At 41.4% G+C, this 20,072-nt stretch overlaps 5 protein-coding genes across 11 annotated transcripts in view; 4 read left to right on the top strand and 1 right to left on the bottom strand.

The window, feature by feature from the left end:
- Nucleotides 1-1,170: 1,170 nt before the first annotated feature.
- LOC104814155 (thioredoxin H5-like) lies at nucleotides 1,171-2,580 on the top strand. Its single transcript, XM_010542047.1, has 3 exons — nucleotides 1,171-1,366; nucleotides 2,017-2,139; nucleotides 2,246-2,580. Exons 1-3 carry the CDS (start codon nucleotides 1,280-1,282, stop codon nucleotides 2,390-2,392), a joined length of 357 nt encoding a protein of 118 aa, XP_010540349.1. The 5' UTR covers nucleotides 1,171-1,279; the 3' UTR covers nucleotides 2,393-2,580.
- A 143-nt stretch (nucleotides 2,581-2,723) lies between these two features.
- LOC104814147 lies at nucleotides 2,724-7,733 on the top strand. Of its 4 annotated transcripts, none has more exons than XM_010542034.1 (4): nucleotides 2,724-3,060; nucleotides 3,511-3,585; nucleotides 3,690-3,790; nucleotides 3,896-7,733. In XM_010542034.1, the coding sequence occupies exon 4, from the start codon at nucleotides 3,968-3,970 to the stop codon at nucleotides 7,376-7,378; it is 3,411 nt and encodes a 1,136-aa protein (XP_010540336.1). In that variant the 5' UTR covers nucleotides 2,724-3,060; nucleotides 3,511-3,585; nucleotides 3,690-3,790; nucleotides 3,896-3,967; the 3' UTR covers nucleotides 7,379-7,733. The 4 variants fall into 4 exon arrangements, with proteins under 4 accessions (XP_010540336.1, XP_010540335.1, XP_010540334.1 ...); XM_010542033.1 differs by having other exon boundaries at nucleotides 3,508-3,585; XM_010542032.1 differs by lacking the exon at nucleotides 3,511-3,585.
- A 1,084-nt stretch (nucleotides 7,734-8,817) lies between these two features.
- Nucleotides 8,818-13,264, top strand: LOC104814148. 3 transcript variants are annotated; one of them, XM_010542037.2, is made up of 3 exons: nucleotides 8,818-8,873; nucleotides 9,459-9,579; nucleotides 9,686-13,264. In XM_010542037.2, exon 3 carries the CDS (start codon nucleotides 9,775-9,777, stop codon nucleotides 13,174-13,176), a length of 3,402 nt encoding a protein of 1,133 aa, XP_010540339.1. In that variant the 5' UTR covers nucleotides 8,818-8,873; nucleotides 9,459-9,579; nucleotides 9,686-9,774; the 3' UTR covers nucleotides 13,177-13,264. The 3 variants fall into 3 exon arrangements, with proteins under 3 accessions (XP_010540339.1, XP_010540338.1, XP_019058165.1); XM_010542036.2 differs by having other exon boundaries at nucleotides 8,828-8,957; XM_019202620.1 differs by lacking the exon at nucleotides 8,818-8,873 and having other exon boundaries at nucleotides 9,396-9,579.
- A 1,257-nt stretch (nucleotides 13,265-14,521) lies between these two features.
- On the top strand, nucleotides 14,522-18,784 carry LOC104814150. 2 transcript variants are annotated; one of them, XM_010542038.2, is made up of 4 exons: nucleotides 14,522-14,603; nucleotides 14,910-15,030; nucleotides 15,137-16,208; nucleotides 16,812-18,784. In XM_010542038.2, exons 3-4 carry the CDS (start codon nucleotides 15,228-15,230, stop codon nucleotides 18,444-18,446), a joined length of 2,616 nt encoding a protein of 871 aa, XP_010540340.1. In that variant the 5' UTR covers nucleotides 14,522-14,603; nucleotides 14,910-15,030; nucleotides 15,137-15,227; the 3' UTR covers nucleotides 18,447-18,784. The 2 variants fall into 2 exon arrangements, with proteins under 2 accessions (XP_010540340.1, XP_019058166.1); XM_019202621.1 differs by lacking the exon at nucleotides 14,522-14,603 and having other exon boundaries at nucleotides 14,845-15,030.
- Nucleotides 18,785-19,023: 239 nt separating this feature from the next.
- The window catches only part of LOC104814151 (ubiquitin-conjugating enzyme 15), a 3,249-nt gene continuing 2,200 nt past the window's right edge, over nucleotides 19,024-20,072 (bottom strand). The window contains exons 5-6 of the mRNA XM_010542039.1: nucleotides 19,387-19,475; nucleotides 19,024-19,321 (exon numbers count right to left, since the gene is read on the bottom strand). Coding sequence (XP_010540341.1) covers nucleotides 19,226-19,321; nucleotides 19,387-19,475 — 185 coding nt within the window. The 3' untranslated portion in view covers nucleotides 19,024-19,225. The remainder of the gene's footprint in view (nucleotides 19,322-19,386; nucleotides 19,476-20,072) is intronic.

The raw sequence follows: 20,072 nt of genomic DNA, 5'->3' as shown, positions 1-20,072 counted from the left end.
TACTTTTTTTTATCAAGTTTGCCTGTTGTAAGATTTGATAACCCAAGTTTTGTAACGGAGATTATATGATTGGATCTCTTCGGAATTGTAAAATTTTATTATTACAAAAATATTAGTAACGTGTATAAAATGAATGAAATAGTTTACCGAAATACTATAAATGATTATATCGACTTAAAACTAAATAACCGATTTAAATTGTTAAATGATATAATAATAAATTGTTTTGGTGCAAGAAATAAAAAAATATTTTAAATTTATTAATTACAATCGGATAGTTTTTTTTTCATTTTTACATAGCAACTTAATTTTCAGTTTAATATTTATGTGATCATTTTTTAAAAATTTTATATATTTCTATAAGATTTTTCATATTTTAAAACTATCATGAAATATCATAAATTTATCATTTTAAACTAAATAAATCAACTAATCTTTTATTTTCAGATAAATATAATAATTTATGTATTTAGTATTTTTTAGATGAATGTAAAGTATTTCATCATTTTTTCGTACAAATATAATAATTATAATCTGTAATAAATAAATATATACATAACTTGTTAGGAACGGGTGGTTAAAATTTTCATTTCGGCACGTATCCAACGTGAAGAAGTGAGACCCAGATTTCATCGTCAGCGATTACATCACACGCGCCGACACGGGTAATTAGACACGTGTCTTAATCCAACCGTTAGATTCTCTCCGACCGCGTGATGGATGGCAATTGACGAGGGAAATCTCTCAAATGACCGACTTGGGTCGCATCTATTTCACCTGTACACCACTAAAAACATAACACATTTTTTTCTCGTAAAAAGACGAAATTACTCTTAATAAATCACGATATTTATCCGTTCGAAAACAACTTCGTTATTACGACTTCGTAATTAATTCTAAATATAGTTACAAAAAGGTGGCAAAAAAAATTATCCGTCTTATTTTAGTTGTATATCAGTTATATGTTAGTCGCAAAAAGGTCGCAAAAAATAAAACGAAAAGGGTATTTTGGACTTTTTCAATTGAAAAGTGGGTTAAAATTGAAATTTTTTTTTTTTTTCTGGGTGGCGACCAAGTGGGTTATTAGGGTTAAAACCCCAATTGACGAGGCGGCTTCTATTCTTTATTTTTCAAACTTAAATTAAATATTCTTCGAAGTAATATTATATTTCCGACCCGCCTCTTCTATAAGAACCCATCGGGGACCAAGAAGTTTTTTAATCACCGAGAAAAACTGAAGAATTGAGATTCATCTGTGCGAGCTTCGATCGAAGAGAAAATGGCGGCTGAAGGAGAAGTGATCGCTTGCCATTCCGTTGAGGCCTGGACCGAGAAGTTCAAAGAGGCCAACGAATCTAAGAAATTGGTACTTTCGTTTTCTTATCGGTTCTCTGGACTCGTTTCCATGTGGTTGTTTTCTTAAAATGAAGAATTGCGGATTTGATGACTCCGATTCGTCTTTTGTTTGATTTGATTCCGATGCTTAACAATTTTAGGGTTCTATACCTGGTTTTCGTCCGTACGTTTCTATGGTTTCGAGGTTTTAGGGTTTATTTATTTATTTAGGCTAGAGAATTATGTCCAACGTTTGATTCGCGTACCGACATGGGAAAATCATCGAAGTATGAGTTTGTCCCGATCTGGATTCATAATCGGATTCGGCAGTTTCCTTCGACTTGGTTTTGATTGGAGAATTCTGAAACTCCAGTCGTCCAATTGTCCCTTTCGTCCAATATGAGCACTCCCCTCGTCGAGGCTGATGTTCTGAACTTCGGGATTTGATGGAATGATGTCAAAGGACGCAATCCTTTTGGTAATGATGTACATGTGATGCATCTGCATATCAGATACAGATTGATAGAGCATGAAACTTTTCGGATCTACAGCTTCTTATGCTGTAAACTATGCATCATTCGATGTCCTTGCAATGGAGTCGAAAAAGTTCTTCAGATTCCATTCTTTTGTACCCATTTCTTTGCGTCGCCCTTGATTCTGATCAAAACTGATGAAGAACAGGTCGTGATAGATTTCACCGCTTCGTGGTGCCCACCATGCCGTTTCATTGCACCGGTCTTTGCAGAACTGGCAAAGAGATTCCTCAATGTAGTGTTCTTCAAGATTGATGTGGATGAGTTGCAGGTGAGAGAGGCAACATTCTAATCCCGGAAATGTACAAATTATTTCAATATTACTATATCGGGAATTGTCAGATCCGGGTTTTGTCCTGACTCTGTCGCATCTGCAGTCTGTTGCTAAGGAATTCGATGTGGAGGCGATGCCGACATTTGTGTTCCTGAAGGAAGGGACTGAAGTAGAGAGGGTGGTCGGTGCTGACAAAGTGAAGATCGAGCAGACACTGAACAAACACGCCGCTACTACTGCCTCGGCTTGATCCCTATCCGAAGACATGCTTTGTTGCTCTTTCTATGTGTTTTGTTCTGTTTGCATCTTTGGTTATGTTATGGTAATAACAAAACCTTGTAGCCTATCCTATCTGAATGCTTTATGAACCGATTTATGTCCCCTTTCTGCTGTCTAACGTAGCTTGAATGAATCATCGGAGATTTCATTACGAGTTTATATGATCTGCACACTTTTTGGTTTTGTAATATAAGCCTAGTTTCTTGTTTTTACTTTCACAAGATTGCATTAGATATTGTCCAATTTCATTCAGGACTCCATCAGGTGAAATTTTCACGCTATGTTAACGCTTTTAGCGTAAAGAGAACGCAGTTAACGCTTGTAACGCAGTTAACGCTTGTAACGTAAAGAGAACATCATTTAGAAGATATACCAATCAAGCTCGACGCTAATTAGAAGGCCCAAAACAAGAGAAACGATCAACTATTTTTTGGCGAAAAGAAAATTAAAATTAAGAGAAATAAATTGGCAACACAGGAAACTTGTGGGTATCGCAAAGAACTTTTGAGACGTCACCAGTACACTCCCGAGAGATTTCCCCCTCCCGAAAAATTTCCGGCCTCCTCCTCTTTCTACTCAAGAGTCGTCCTATTGATTCCTCCCTTTGTCCTTTCACTCACTAACATCAGTTATTCAGTGGTACGTCTCTCTCATCCAAATCTGCTTTACCCATTTTCTAGGGTTTTGAATTTCGTATCGTTTCCCTGCAATTTGCTTTTCTAGGTGTGTTATATTTCTAGTTTTTCCCTCTGTTGTCTAGGGTTATTTTCCTAATTTCGCATGAGTTTGGCTTTGTTTACCATGTTTTGTATGAGAATTCAAATGAAATGAAGTTTTGTTTTGGCTTTGAGGTTGTTTTTTGGCATCAGCATCGCCTGGTTGTCACACAGGGAAGCGATTTTTAGGGGATTTTATTCTTGTTGTTTGGTTGCCGAGAAAATGGGAAGTTTGTGCATGGATCGCTCTAACCTTACTCGTTTCATGGAAAGTTTGTGCATGGATCGTTATGATCTTACTCGTTTCACTAAATCTTCAGGCTATTGTTTGATCGGCTTGTTTAAAAGGTGTATTCTCCTGTAAATGTAGTAGTAGGTGGTTACAGTTTGGTTTCCTGCATTTCTCCGCCGATCTTAGTTCAAATGCATTTTCGCTCCCGATTTCAATGTGAGTTTGTATTTGATTACGGAATTAGTGTACATTTTTTCTGAGACTTGGTATTATATATATACTATATAGACCTCATGTTGGTTCTTGAATTTGGTTTTAAGGTCTATTACTTCCTGCCAGTCCAGATTTCAATTGAAGTGTGCCAAATATTGCTCATGTGCTTTGTTCATTAAAATACTTGGGAATTGTTGCCACTGAAATGGTAAGCAGATTTCTTTTACGGTTCTGAGTTTCTGGGATTACATATTAGGATTAGGAAGTGTTAGATTGAAGAGAGAATGACTATGTGTTTGTTTTCTGTGGTCAGGGATGAGTTATCTTCTCTGGGTTGTTTTCTTCTTGAGGCTTAACCGAGCTTATTGACAAAATTGGTTTAACAATGGAATGCAACCAAAAAATGGCTATGAGGGCAAAGGAATTGGCAGAGGAGAAATTGCGGGCTGGGGATTTCGCTGGTGCCCGACAGCACGCCATGAAAGCTCAACAACTTTTTCCAGAACTGGAAAACTTAATGAAGTTGGTAGCGGTATGCGATGTTCACTGTGGTGCACAGAATAAGATTGGTGGACTGGAGAATTGGTATGGCATTCTTCAGCTAAATCGATTTCCCGACGAGGCTACAATCAAGAAGCAGTATAGAAAGCTTGTGTTGCTTCTCCACCCCGACAAGAACAAATTCGCGGGTGCAGAAGAGGCTTTCAAGTTGATTGGGGAAGCGTACAGATTGCTCGCTGATCCGACAAAACGTTCGCAGTATGCTATCAAGTACAGGATCTTTTCACGGGTTTATGCTTCTATACAAACGAACAGGAAGTCAAATACCAATTCTGACAGACAGCATGAGCCTGCAAATTCTGAGGGGAATCAAAAGCCAATTATGTTCTGGACGTGTTGTGAGCATTGTGGATTTAGATGCAGGTATTTGAGAGAGTACATAAACACTATAATGTATTGTTCCAGTTGCCAAAGATTATTTGTTGCTGTTGAGACCAGGACTTATGGTGTATCACCCAGATCAGCCCCTTTTCAGTTTCGAAGAAAAAACGAGGTTCCAAGTCAAGGGCCAGGCAATGTGCCTCAGCAGAACCGTAGTCAGCCTACAGGAGAACGATCAGGAAATGCACCGACCGAGATGGATACAATCCCGATGAAGGCATATCAGAAAGATTATACTGAAGTAAGGAAACCCGGGACAGAAAAGGGGATTGCAAATGGAGATGCCAAAGTTAGTAAAGCCGAGGATAGCAAGGGAGCTAAGATGAGTTATGCCGAAGTACCAAAAGTTAAAGCAGTGAAACGGCAATATGAAGTTAGAGGGTCAGAGGGTGGTGCGGCAGTGCCTAAACCTGGTGTAATAAACCCTAAGGGTGATAAGGCAGCGACTGTAAAAAGAAAGGCAAGAAAGATGAGAAAGATTGTAGAGGAATTAAGTGAGAGATTTGAGATTGATGGATATGACAATGTCGGGTCTGTAAAGGCTGTGGGTGGAAATAATAAGAGAAGCTCTCTGAGGCAAAATCGGAAAGTATCTTATGCAAATTCTGAGGGGAATCAAAAGCCAATTAGTTTTGTGTTCTGGACGTGTTGCGAGCATTGTGAATTTAAGCACGGGTTTTTGAGAGAGTGCATGAACACTTTAATGCATTGTTCCAGTTGCCAAAGATCATTTGTTGCTGTTGAGACCGGAAATTATGATGTATCACCCAGATCAGCCCCTAGTCGGTTTCCTAGACAAAATGAGGTTCCAAATCAAGGGCGAGACAGTGTGCCTCTGCGGAACAGTAGCACAGAGCCTACAGGAGGGCGGTCAGGAAACACACCTATCGAGATGGATACAAACCTGAAGCAACCTGCAAATTCTAAGGGGAACAGAAAGCCGATGAATTTTGTGTTCTGGACGTGTTGTGAGCATTGTGGATTTAGGCACAGGTTTTTGAGAGAGTGCATTAACACTTTAATGCATTGTTCCATTTGCCAAAGATCATTTGTTGCTGTTGAGACCGGAAATTATGGTGTATCACACAGATCAGCCCCTAGTCGGTCTCCTAGACAAAATGAGGTTCCAAATCAAGGGCCAGACAGTGTGCCTCTGCGGAACAGTAGTGCAGAGCCTACAGGAGGGCGGTCAGGAAATGCATCGACCGAGATGGATACAAACCCGAAGGATCCTGCAAATTCTAAGGGAAATCTAAAGCCGATGAATCTTGTCTGGACGTGTTGTGAGCATTGTGGATTTAGGCACAGGTTTTTGAGAGTGTTCATGAACACTTTATTGCGTTGTTCCAGTTGCCAAAGATCATTTGTTGCTGTTGAGACCGGAAATTATGGTGTATCACCCAGATCAGCCCCTAGTCGGTTTCCTAGACAAAATGAGGTTCCAAATCAAAGGCCAGACAGTGTGCCTCTGTGGAACAGTAGCGCAGAGCCTACGGGAGGACAGTCAGGAAATGCACCGACCGAGATGGATACAAACCTGAAGGAGCCTGGAAATTCTAAGGGGAATCTAAAGCCGACGAATATTGTCTGGACGTGTTGTGAGCATTGTGGATTTAGGCGCAGGTTTTTGAGAGAGTTCATGAACACTTTAATGCATTGTATCAGTTGCCAAAGATTATTTGTTGCTGTTGAGACTGGAACTTATTGTGTTTCAACCAGATCAGCCCCTTGTCAGTTTCCAAGACAAAATGAGGTTCCAAGTCAAGGGCCAGGCAAAGCTGAAGTACCAAAAGCTAATGCAGTGAAGCGGCGATACGAAGTTAGAGAGTCAGAGGGTGGTCCAGCAAAGCCTAAACCCAATGTAACAAACCCTAAGGGTGATAAGGTAGCAACTGTAAAAAGAAAGGCGAGAAAGAGGAGAATTCAGATTGACGGATTTGATAATCTCGGGTCTGTAAATGCTGCGGATGGAAATAATAAGAGGAGCTCTCTGAGGCGAAAGCAGGTGTCTTATGCAGAGAATGGAGGCGATGACGATATTCTAAGCCCTCCGACAAAAAGATCGAAATTGCATAGGGGATTCAAATTTGATGCTGAAGGGGCATTTCCATCAAGTAAAGGTGAGAAAATTGATAATGTCTCCGAAGCTGACAGTGAAAATCCTCAATCGGAGGAATTTCCAGATCCAGATTTTAGTAATTTTGACGAGAAAAAGGGCGGATTCTCTGTCAATCAAGTGTGGGCTCTCAAAGACTCTCCGAATGGCATGCCACGGTTATATGCTCAGATCGAAAAAGTGTCCACTGCCCCGCTTAGGCTTCAGATGAGTTGGCTTGAGCCTCTACCAGTTACAAAAAACGAGATCCGTATTCCGGTTTCTTGTGGAAAGTTTAAGAGCGGGGTAACGGAACAAATAGATGATTTCCGTACGTTTTCTCATCAGGTGCATTGTATCGAACAAGGCTCTCACCATTTCATATACCCACAAAAGGGAGAAACCTGGGCTGTTTTCAGAGATTGGGACGTCAGTTGGAGTACTGACCCAGCTAGGCATAAAGAACCGTACGAATATGAATTCGTCGAAGTGTTGACCGACTTTATGGAGACGCCTGATGATGATAACGGTATCTGTGGCATCGGAGTGTACTATCTTGAAAAGGTGGAAGGATTTGTTTCGCTCTTTGTTCGGGCAAAACACCGTAAGGTTCTAGCATGCATCTTTGAGCCGAGGGAAATGTGTAGGTTTTCTCACAAAGTCCCGTCGTTCAGAATGACTGGGACAGAAGGAGAAGGCGTCCCTCCCGGGTCATTTGAGCTCGACCCTTCTGCTCTACCGAAAGATATCTTTGACTGATCCTCGTAAAGATGATGCCAAGATTGGCGGCCGGAATCTGGATGGCATGGCGGGTGGAGAGAGTGTTTGTTCTCAAAAGAGACGTCGGGAAATTGAAAGAGAGAATGGTTCAATTGCCAAAGTGCCACTGCACGTTTACAAACGGTTTACTCATGGAGTGAATAAGAATTCACCTCCGACGTCAAAGTAAAGCTGACATGTCTTAAAGTAGCTAACTTCTTGTTTTTCCCAGTATGGTAGCAGCGGTTCGTTTTCAGACCTCTTTTTTTTTACTTATTTATCCAGACGGTTTAGTAACATTATGACTGTTATCGTATATTCAATGAATGTTGGGTTCAGTTAAATTACAGATACACTTCTGTTCGTTTCAGCTAATCGATTAATAACCAAAATAGTTACCCCTAAAGAAAATGTATTAGAACAAAGTCTCGATCGAATACAAAACCGAACCAGGTGAACCAAATTCATCGACAAATTTCGTTCGTAGGTTATACTTCTATATCGGGAATTGTCAGATCCGGGTTTAAGTCCTGACTCTGTTGCATCTGCGGTCTGTTGCTGAGGAATTCGATGTGGAGGCGATGCATTTAATATCAATCAAGGTCGACGCTGTTTAGAAGAAGGCATCAAGCTTTATTTGCTCTAAGCCTAAAAGTATAACTCAAAGATATATCGTTTTTAAATCATGAATATCTGCATGCGACATTATCTATTGGAACTTGAAAACCAAGCAAGGATTATAATTATCCACACCAAATATATATATAATGTAACCCACATGTTTGTGGTTGAGTGGCTACCGGGTTGATCCAAATGACCTTTACGTCAAGCGTTCGATCTTCCAGTGGGGAAGGAGAGACGTATTTAATTTCGTCTCTTTCCAAGAAACCGTCGTCGAGCCACGGGTTGAGAGGATGAGGAGTGGTTAGATGCGTTTTAAAAACCGTTTTCGGATCTAGGGATGTAGGTTGGGTCGAAAGCCAACTTTTAACCTCTTGGTTAATAAAAAAATAAAAAATAATATATATATATATATATATGTTTTGTATATACATATGTATATATCTATATATATTTATTTTTATTTATATCTTATATATTTATTTATTTTTCAATTAATTAATTATTATTTATTTGTTTATTTTTATAGCCGGTTGATGCTGCTGTGGTAGAGATGAACAAATGTTAACTTGCAGAGCACGCTCAAATGCCACGTCATCACGTCTACATCATGTTAGTACGTAGGGATTGTTTTTTTGGTCAAAATTTAGGAATTTAAGTATTTGTTTTGGATAAAATATAACAGTTGATATTTTTTACAATATTTTTAGTCTATGTATTACAGTATTAATTTGATAAATTCGAAAAGTTTTGGATGTTTATTCCATTTTCGTATTTTTTTCAAAATGGCCCAGAACAAGTATTTTTCTGGCTTCCTTCTCTTTCTACTCTCAAGAGTTTCCTCCCCTTGCCCCTTCACTCACTAGCATCAGTTGTACGTCTCTCTCATCCAAACCTTCTTTACCCATTTTCTAGGGTTTTGCATTTCTCATCGTTTCCCTGCAATTTGCGCTTCCCGGTATGTTATGTTTCGAGTTTTTCCCGCTGCTGTCTAGGGTTATTTTCGTAATGTCGCATGATTTTAGCTTTGCTTACCATGTTTTGGTATGGGAATTCAAATGAATGTTGTTTCTTGGTACCAGCATCGCCTGGTTGTCACACAAGGAAGCGATTTTTAGGGGGTTTTGTTCGCCTCGTTCATTTTTTTTTTCCTTTTTGTTTGGTTGCCGAGAAAATGGGAAGTTTGTGCATGGATCGCTCTAATATTACTCGTTTCATGGAAAGTTTGTGCATGGATCGTTATGATCATACTCGTTTCACTAAATCTTCAGGCACAGTTTGGTTTCCTGCGTTTCTCCGCTGATCTTAGTTTCAAATGCATTTTCGCTCATGATTTCAACATTGGATGAGATATGGGTTTGTATTTGATTACGAAATTAGTGTACTTTATTTTTTCTGAGACTTGGTATTATATATATACTATATAGACCTCATGTTGGTTCTTGAATTTGGTTTTAAGGTCTATTACTTCCTGCCAGTCCAGATTTCAAGCTTCCCAGGATTGTTTGTGTTGAAGTGTGCCAAAAATTGCTCATGTGCTTTGTTTATTTGAAGACTTGGGAGTCGTTGCCACTGAAATGGTAAGCAGATTTCTTTAACGGTTCTGGGTTTCTGGGATTACATATTAGGATTAGGAAGTGTTGGATTGAAGAGAGAATGACTATATGCTTGTTTCCTATTGGTCAGGGATGGGTTATCTTCTCTGGGTTGCTTTCTTCTTGAGGCTTAACAGAGCTTATTGACTGAGATTGGTTTAAGAGTTTACTCGGCCAACAATGGAATGCAACCGAAAAATGGCTATGAGGGCAAAGGAATTGGCAGAGGAGAAATTACGGGCTGAGGATTTCATTGGTGCCCGACAGCTCGCCATGAAAGCTCAACAACTTTTTCCAGAACTGGAGAAATTGATGCAGTTGGTGGCGGTATGCGATGTTCACTATGCTGCGCTGAATAAGATCGCTGGACTGGAGAACTGGTACGCCATTCTTCAGCTTAACCGATTTGCCGATGAGGCTGCAATCAAAAAGCAGTATAGAAAGCTGGTGTTGCTTCTCCATCCCGACAAGAACAAATTCGCGGGTGCAGAAGAGGCTTTCAAGTTGATTGGGGAAGCGTACGGATTGCTCGCTGATCAGACAAAACGCTTGGAATATGACATCAAGTATAGGGTGTTTTCACAGATTAATGCTTCAATACAAATGAACAGGAAGTCCTATACCAACTCCGGCAGACAGTATGAGCCTGAAAATTCTGAGGTGAATCGAAAGCCGACGAATTTTGTGTTCTGGACGCGTTGCGAGCATTGTGGATTTTGGTGGAGGATTTTGAGAGTATACATGAACACTTCAATGCAGTGTTCCAGTTGCCAAAGAATATTTTTTGCTGTTGAGACCAGGTCTTATGGTGTATCGCCAACATCAGCCCCTAGACAGTTTCCTAGACAAAATGAGGTTCCAAATCAAGGGTCAGGCAATGTGCCTCTATGGAACAGTAGTGCAGAGCCTACAGGAGGGCGATCGGGAAATGCACCGGCCGAGATGGATACAAACCCAAATGAGCGTGCAAGTTCTGAGCCGATGAATTTTGTGTTCTGGACATGTTGCGGGCATTGTGGATTTAGGTGCATGTTTTTGAGGGAGCACATGAACACTTCAATGCAGTGTTCCAGTTGCCAAAGAACATTTTTTGCTGTTGAGATCGGGTGTTATGGTGTATCGCCAAGATCAGCCCCTAGACAGTTTTCTAGACAAAATGAGGTTCCAAATCAAGGACCAGGCAATGTGCCTCTGCAGAACCGTAGTGCAGTGCCTGCAGAAGGACGATCAGGAAATACACCGGCCGAGATGGATACAAACCCAACTGAGCCTGCAAATTCTGAGCCGATGAAATTTGTGTTCTGGACGTGTTGCGGGCATTGTGGATTTAGGTGCACGTTTTTGAGAGTGTACATGAACACTTCAATGCAGTGTTCCAGTTGCCAAAGAACGTTTTTTGCTGTTGAGACTGGGTCTTATGGTGTATCGCCAACATCAGCCCCTAGACAGTTTCCTAAACAAAATGAGGTTCCAAATCAAGGGCCAGGCAATGTGCCTCTGCGGAACAGTAGTGCAGAGCCTACAGGAGGGCAATCAGGAAATGTACCGACCGAGATGGATACAAACCAAAATGAGCCTGCAAATTCTGAGCCGATGAAATTTGTGTTCTGGGCGTGTTGCGGGCATTGTGGATTTAGGTCCACGTTTACGAGAGAGCACATGAACACTGCATTGCAGTGTTCCAGTTGCCAAAGAACATTTTTTGCTGTTGAGGCCGGGCCTTATGGTGTATCGCCAAGATCAGCCCCTAGACGGTTTCCTGAGGTTTCAAATCAAGGGCCAGGAAATGTGCCTCTGCGGAACAGTAGTTCAGAACCTACAAGAGGGCGATCAGGAAATGCATCGACAGGGATGGATACAAACCCTAATGAGCCTGCAAATTCTGAGCCGATGAATTTTGTGTTCTTAACTTGTTGCGGGCATTGTGGATTTCGGTGCATGTTTTTGAGAGAGTACATGAACACTTCAATGCCTTGTTCCAATTGCCAAAGATTATTTGTTGCTGTTGAAACTGGGACTTATGGTGTATCACCCAGATCAGCCCCTTATCAGTTTCGAAGAAAAAACGAGGTTCCATGTCAAGGGCCAGGCAATGTGCCTCTGCGGAACAGTAGTCCACAGCCTACAGGAGGGCGATCGGGAAATGCACCGGTCAAGATGGATACGAACGCGATGAAGACAGATCAGATAGATGATACTGAAGTAAGGAAACCTGGGACAGAAAAGGGGATTGCAAATGGTGACGCGGAAGTTAGTAAAGCCGAGGATAGTAAGGGAGCTACGATGAGTAATGCCGAAGTACCAAAAGCTAAAGCAGTGAAGTGGCAATATGAGGTTAGAGAGTCAGAGGGTGGTGAAGCAAAGCCTAAACCTGATGTAACAAACCCTAAGGGTGATAAGGAAGCGACTGTAAAAAGAACGGCGGAAAAGAGCAGAAAGATTGTAGAGGAATCAAGTGAGAGTTTTGAGATTGACGGATTTGATAATGTCGGGTCTGTAAATGCTGCGGATGGAAATAAGAAGATGAGCTCTCTGAGGCGAGAGCGGAAGGTGTCTTGTGGAGAGGATGGAGGCGATGGCAATATTCTAAGCCCTCCAACAAAAACATTGAAATTGCATATAGGATTCAAATCTGATGCTGAAGAGGCATTTCCATCAAGTAGGTTTGAGAAAATTGATAGTGTCTCCAAAGCTAATAGTGAAAATCCAAAATCAGAGGAATTCCCGGATCCAGATTTTAGTAATTTTGACGAGAAAAAGGGCGGATTCTCCGTCAATCAAGTGTGGGCTCTCAAAGATTCTCTGGATAGCATGCCATGGTTCTATGCTCGGATGTTCACTGCCCCGCTGAACCTTCAGATGACCTGCCTTGAGGCTCTACCAGTTACAAAAAACGAGATCCGTATTCCGGTTTCTTGTGGAAAGTTTAAAAGCGGGGTAACGGAAGAAACAGATGATTTCGGTACGTTTTCTCATCAGGTGCATTGTATCGAACAAGGCTCTCACCATTCCATATACCCACAAAAGGGAGAAACCTGGGCTGTTTTCAGAGATTGGGAAATCAGTTGGAATACTGACCCAGCTAAGCATAAAGAACCGTACGAATATGAATTCGTCGAAGTGTTGACCGACTTTATGGAGACGCCTGATGATGATAACGGTATCTGTGGCATCGGAGTGTACTATCTCGAAAAGGTGGAAGGATTTGTTTCGCTCTTTGTTCGGGCAAAACACCGTAAGGTTCTAGCATGCATATTTGAGCCGAGGGAAATGTGTAGGTTTTCTCACAAAGTCCCGTCGTTCAGAACGACTGGGACAGAAGGAGAAGGCGACCCTCCCGGGTCATTTGAGCTCGACCCTTCTGCTCTACCGAAAGATATCTTTGAGACTGATCCTCGTAAAGATGATGCCGAGACGGGCAGCCAGAATCTGGATGGCACGGCGGGTGGAGAGAGTGTTTGTTCTCGAAAGAGACGTCGGGATATTGAAAGAGAGAATGGTTCAATTGCCAAAGTGCCACTGCAGGTTTATAAACGGTTTACCCATGGAGAGAAGATGAATTCACCTCCGACATCAAAGTAAAGCTGATATGTCTTAAAGTAGTTAACTTCTCGTTATTACAAGTATCGTAGCAGCGGTTCGTTTCCCGACCGTTTATTACCTATTTATCCATACTGTTGTCGTATCTTCAATGAATGTAAGACAAGACAAAAGAGGAAAACTAGAAGTGGTCATTTTCGGTTATAGGAAAACGGTGTTGGGTTCAGTTAAATTACAGCTACACCTTTCGATTGAGTTCTTTACAGCTATTCGATTAATAACCATAATAGCTACCCGTAAAAAAAATGTATTAGACAAATTATTCGGAACACCTGCCAACAATTTCTTTCATATAGGGTAGGAAAAATACAAAGTACTTCAATTTACTTTTTGTTTTGGTAACAATTGGGAACACGTCTCACACCTCTTCAGATACACCCGTCCGATCTCGCGGGTCGGACAACATCTCGGACAGTAAACCCACCAGACTCTACACAGTAACCGACAAACCATGCGAAACAGGTAAATCAGTTAAAACTGACCAGTTCAAAGAAAACTCAGACCTCAAAAAAAATCGAACCCACAATCATGCACACAATTTAGAGAAGTATTCCAATATTACTTATCGAGAAATGTCAGATCCGGGTCTAATCCTAACTCTGTTGCTGAGGAAGGAATTCGATCGGGAGGCAATGCCGCTACAACGCAGTTAACGCTTGTAACGCTTTGTGCTTTATCACCATGTATTTTGGTCTACACGTGTTTAACATCATTTAGAAGATGATATCAATCAATCAAAGTTTTATTCGTTCTTGGCCTAAAAGGATAACTCAAAGATATATCGTTTTTAAATCATGAATATCGGCATGCGACATTATCTGTTGGAACTTGAAAACCAAGCAAGAATTATAATTATCCACACCAAATGGATGGAGTAACCTAACAAAGAGAATAATGTGTATATATGTATATGCACGTGTATATATCTATATAAATTTATTGATATATTTATTATTTAATTTTCAATTAATTAATTATTATTTATTTGTTTATTTTTATAGACGGTTGATGCTATGGTACTAGAGAGAATCAAATGTTAACTTGCCGAGCACGCTCAGATGCTACGACAAATGCCACGTCATCATGGTAGTATGGAATTTTTTTTTCAAAATTTAGGAATTGAAGTATTTGTTTTGGACAAAATATAATAGTTGATATTTTTTTTTTACAAAATTTGTAGTCTTATTTTTGGATGTTTGTTTGATTTTCGTATTATTTTGGCAAATTTAAATTAAGAGAAATAAATTGTCGAGACCGAAATGTTTCCCTCCGGAAATCCTTCCCTTTCTACGCTCAGGAGTCGTCCTGCTGATTCCTCCCTTTGCCCTTTCACTCATCAGCATAAGCTGTACGCCTCTCTCTCTCATCCAAATCTTCTCTACCCGTTTTCTAGGGTTTTGCGTTTCTCGGTATGTTATGTTTCGACTGGAAAGTTTGTGCATGGATCGTTATGATCGCACTCGTTTCACTAAATCTTCAGGCTATTGTTTGAACGGTGTATCCTCCTGTAAATGTAGTAGTACGTGATTACAGTTTGGTTTACTGCATTTCTCCGCAGATCTTAGTTTCAAATGCATTTTCGCTCATGATTTCAAAATTGGATGAGATATGGGTTTGTATTTGATTACGAAATTAGTGTACTTTATTTTTTCTGAGACTTGGTATTATATATATACTATATAGACCTCATGTTGGTTCTTGAATTTGGTTTTAAGGTCTATTACTTCCTGCCAGTCCAGATTTCAAGCTTCCCAGGATTGTTTGTGTTGAAGTGTGCCAAAAATTGCTCATGTGCTTTGTTTATTTGAAGACTTGGGAGTCGTTGCCACTGAAATGGTAAGCAGATTTCTTTAACGGTTCTGGGTTTCTGGGATTACATATTAGGATTAGGAAGTGTCGGGTTGAAGAGAGAATGACTATATGCTTGTTTCCTATTGGTCAGGGATGGGTTATCTTCTCTGGGTTGTTTTCTTCTTGAGGCTTAACTGAGCTCAGTGACTGAGATTGGTTTAAGAGAGTTTACTCGGTCAACGATGGAATGCAACCAAAAAATGGCTATGAGGGCAAAGGAATTGGCAGAGGAGAAATTACGGGCTGAGGATTTCATTGGTGCCCGACGGCTCGCCATGAAAGCTCAACGACTTTTTCCAGAACTAGAGAAATTGATGCAGTTGGTGGCTGTAAGCGATGTTCACTGTGCTGCGCTGAATAAGATCGCTGGACTGGAGAACTGGTATGCCATTCTTCAGCTTAACCGATTTGCCAACGAGGCTGCAATCAAGAAGCAGTATAGAAAGCTCGTGGTGCTTCTCCATCCCGACAAGAACAAATTCGCGGGTGCAGAGGGGGCTTTCAAGTTGATTGGGGAAGCGTACAGATTGCTCGCTGATCAGACAAAACGCTTGGAGTATGACATCAAGTATAGGGTTTTTTCACAGATTAATGCTTCAATACAAATGAACAGGAAGTCCGATACCAACTCCGGCAGACAGTATGAGCCTGCAAATTCTGATGTGAAACGAAAGCTGATGAATTTTGTGTTCTGGACACGTTGCGAGCATTGTGGATTTAAGTGGAAGATTTTGAGAGAGCACATGAACACTTCAATGCAGTGTTTCAGTTGCCAAAGAACATTTTTTGCTGTTGAGACCAGGTCTTATGGTGTATCACCAAGATCAGCCCCTAGACAGTTTCCTAGACAAAATGAGGTTCCAAATCAAGGACCAGGCAATGTGCCTCTATGGAACAGTAGTGCAGAGCCTACAGGGGGGCGATCAAGAAATGCACCGGCCGAGATGGGTACAAACCCAAATGAGCCTGCAAATTCTGAGCCGATGAATTTTGGGTTCTGGACGCATTGCGAGCATTGTGGATTTAGGTGGAGGATTTTGAGAGAGTACATGAACACTTCAATGAAGTGTTCTGGTTGCCAAAGAACATCTTTTGCTGTTGAGACCGGGTCTTATGGTGTATCGCCAACATCAGCCCCTAGACAGTTTCCTAAACAAAATGAGGTTCCAAATCAAGGGCCAGACAATGTGCCTCTGCAGAACAGTAGTGCAGAGCCTACAGGATGGCGATCGGGAAATGCACCGGCCGGGATGGATACAAACCCGAATGAGCCTGCAAATTCTAAGCCAATGAAATTTGTGTTCTGGACGTGTTGCGGGCATTGTGGATTTAGATGCATGTTTTTGAGAGAGCACATGAACACTTCAATCCAGTGTTCCAGTTGCCAAAGAACATTTTTTGCTGTTGAGACCGGATCTTATGGTGTATCGCCAACATCAGCCCCTAGACAGTTTCCTAAACAAAATGAGGTTCCAAATCAAGGGCCAGGCAATGTGCCTCTGCGGAACAGTAGTGCAGAGCGTACAGGAGGACGATGGGGAAATGCACCGACCGAGATGGATACAAACCTGAATGAGCCTGCAAATTCTGAGCCGATGAAATTTGTATTCTGGGCGTGTTGTGGGCATTGTGGATTTAGGTCCATGTTTTTGAAAGAGCACATGAACACTGCATTGCAGTGTTCCTGTTGCCAAAGAACATTTTTTGCTGTTGAGGCCGGGCCTTATGGTGTATCGCCAAGATCAGCCCCTAGACTGTTTCCTGAGGTTCCAAATCAAGGGCCAGGCAATGTGCCTCTGCGGAACAGTAGTGCAGAGCCTACAGGAGGGCGATCGGGAAGTGCACCGGCCGAGATGGATACAAACCCGAATGAGCCTGCAAATTCTAAGCCGATGAAATTTGTGTTCTGGACATGTTGCGGGCATTGTGGATTTAGGTGCATGTTTTTGAGAGAGCACATGAACACTTCAATCCAGTGTTCCAGTTGCCAAAGAGCATTTTTTGCTGTTGAGACCGGGCCTTATGGTGTATCGCCAAGATCAGCCCCTGGATGGTTTCCTGAGGCTCCAAATCAAGGGCCAGGCAATGTGCCTCTGCGGAACAGTAGTCCACAGCCTACAGGAGGGCGATCGGGAAATGCACCGACCGAGATGGATACGAACGCGATGAAGGCAGATCAGAAAGATGATACTGAAGTAAGGAAACCTGGGACAGAAAAGGGGATTGCAATTGGCGATGCCAAAGTTAGTAAAGGCGAGGATAGCAAGGGATCTACGATGAGTAATGCCGAAGTACCAAAAGCTAATGCAGTGAAACGGCAATATGAGGTTAGAGAGTCAGAGGGTGGTGAAGCAAAGCCTAAATCTGATGTAATAAACCCTAAGGGTGATAAGACAACGATGGTAAAAAGAAAGGCGAGAAAGATGAGAAAGATTGTAGAGCTTAGTTTTGAGATTGTCGGATGTGACAATGTCGGGTCTGTAGAGGCTGCAGATGGAAATAAGAAGATGAGCTCTCTGAGGCAAAAGCGGAAGGTGTCTTATGCAAAGGATGGAGGCGACGGAAATATTCTAAGCCCTCCAACAAAAACATTGAAACTGCATAGAGGATTCAAAGCTGATGCTGAAGGTGCATTTCCATCAAGCAAAGTTGAGAAAATCTATAATGTCTCCGAAGCTAATAGTGAAAATCCAAAATCAGAGGAATTCCCAGATCCAGATTTTAGTAATTTTGACGAGAAAAAGGGCGGATTCTCCGTCAGTCAAGTGTTGGCACTCAAAGATTCTCTGGATAGCATGCCACAGTTCTATGTTCAGGTCAAAAAAATGTCCACTGCCCCGCTTAAGCTTCAGATGACCCGCCTTGAGGCTCTACCAGTTACAGAAAACGAGATTCGTATTCCGGTTTCTTGTGGAAAGTTTAAGAGCGGGGTAACGGAAGAAACAGCTGATTTCGGGACATTTTCTCATCACCTGCATTGTCTCAAACAAGCCTCTCACCATTTCATATACCCACAAAAGGGAGAAACCTGGGCTGTTTTCAGAGATTGGGACATCAGTTGGAATACTGACCCAGCTAAGCATAAAGAACCGTACCAGTATGAATTCGTCGAAGTGTGGACTAATTTTATGGATATAGCTGATGATGATAATGGTATCTGTGGCATCGGAGTGTACTATCTCGAAAAAGTGGAAGGATTTGTTTCGCTTTTTGGTCGGGCAAAACACCGTAAGGTTCTAGCATGCATCTTTGAGCCGAGGGAAATGTGTAGGTTTTCTCACAAAGTCCCGTCGTTCAGAATGACTGGAACAGAACGAGAAGGCGTCCCTCCCGGGTCATTTGAGCTCGACCCTTCCGCTCTACCGAAAGATATCTTTGAGATTGATCCTCATAAAGATTAATTCCGAGAGCGGTCGGAATCTGGATGGCATGGCGGGTGAAAAGAGTGATTGTTCTCAAAAGAGGCGTCGGGAAATTGTAAGAGAGAATGGTTCAATTGCCAAAGTGCCACTGCACGTTTACAAACGGTTTAGTCATGGAGTGAAGAAGAATTCACCTCTGACATCGAAGTAAAGCTGAAGTGCCTAAGTAAGTTAACTTCTCTTTATTACCAGTGTCGTAGGAGCGGTTTTTGTGCTAACCTTTTTTTACTTATTTATGCAGACGGTTTATTAACATTTTGACCGTAGGACAAGACAAAAGAGGATACTTAGGGGTGGTTATTTTGGGTTTTGGTTCACTTCTATTCTCAGGTTTTATAACTGTTCGGTTTTGGTTCGAATACAATTATGCCTTATTCAGTTCAGTTTGATTTATTGGATTAATAACTAAAATGGTCATTCTAAAGAAAACGTATTAGACCAAAGGCTCGATGATCGAATACAAAACCGAACCAAACTCTTTGGTTTCGGAACAAAACCAAACAAATTCTTCGGAAAACCTGCCAACATTTTCTTTCATAGGGCGGAAAGATCACAATGGATCAATCAAAGGGTGCGAAAATCCAAAAATTATTTAGGTATGTTCACACTGATCAATTTTTTCACGAGTCTTTACACTATCGGCACGAACAAAGGGAAAGTCGATTCAGTTATTTTTCTTGACGTTTTCGGGTACGGAAGAGTGTATATATATATAAAACCTTCACTGTTATGCAGAATTCGCCATAATCCCGAAGTTGCTACACCTTGTCGTCGTGAAACCACCACCTTGTCTCCTTCGGGGACCTCCCGTTTTTGCAGTTCCTAACGTAGCGGTCATTATCCGCCGGGCGTTGCTGCAAGGTAAACAGTTAGGAACAGTCGAGAGGAATGGTCGGGAAAAAGGTGGAACAGGAGAAACCTTTGCGGGTGAGCTCGAGAGCATGGAGAGAATGCTGATACAGACTGAACTCACCGTCATTGCTGGTGACCACGAGTCATAGAGAATATCTGCCAATCACATACACAACGATATATTTTCAGAAATGTAAATAATCATGTAATTATATCACTCTTCCTCTCGTTTTTGCCAAATCCTCTGAAATTTGTTAACCCTTCAAATCATTACTAATTACTCGTTCCTAGGTGATCTTAGATCTAAATCTATCTCTCTCCCTCTCTCTTATTCCTACGTTCTCTACTTTTAAATCGGGTCATTTACCGGTCTATGTTTTATATGGCCAAACCACCTTAGACGTCCATCTCGTAACTTCTTTTCTATACTTAATATCACCACTTTCTCTCCAATCCTCTCATTTTAAAATTTAACCATTCTTGTGAGTACCCTATGGATTCTCTCTAATTCTCCCATTCCAGAGGATGCTATGACCATGGAAAAGGGTTTTGATTTGCTAAAGAATCCATCCTATTCCTACAACTGAGAACAATGGCAGTTTCTTAGCAACACCAAATGCAAACTAAAAGTGAGCAACCTATTTTAACCCGTCTAAAGGAGTTATGCCTCTACGGAAAAAGACAAAACACCGTTCGTGTGCAAAATTAAGGATGCCCATACGCATGAAAACAAGAAACATTATCCACTCTTTC

Source organism: Tarenaya hassleriana, unplaced genomic scaffold, assembly GCF_000463585.1.
Source record: "Tarenaya hassleriana unplaced genomic scaffold, ASM46358v1 Cleome21, whole genome shotgun sequence".
Lineage (NCBI taxonomy): Eukaryota > Viridiplantae > Streptophyta > Magnoliopsida > Brassicales > Cleomaceae > Tarenaya > Tarenaya hassleriana.
This window is presented reverse-complemented; position numbering and strand designations above follow the sequence as displayed.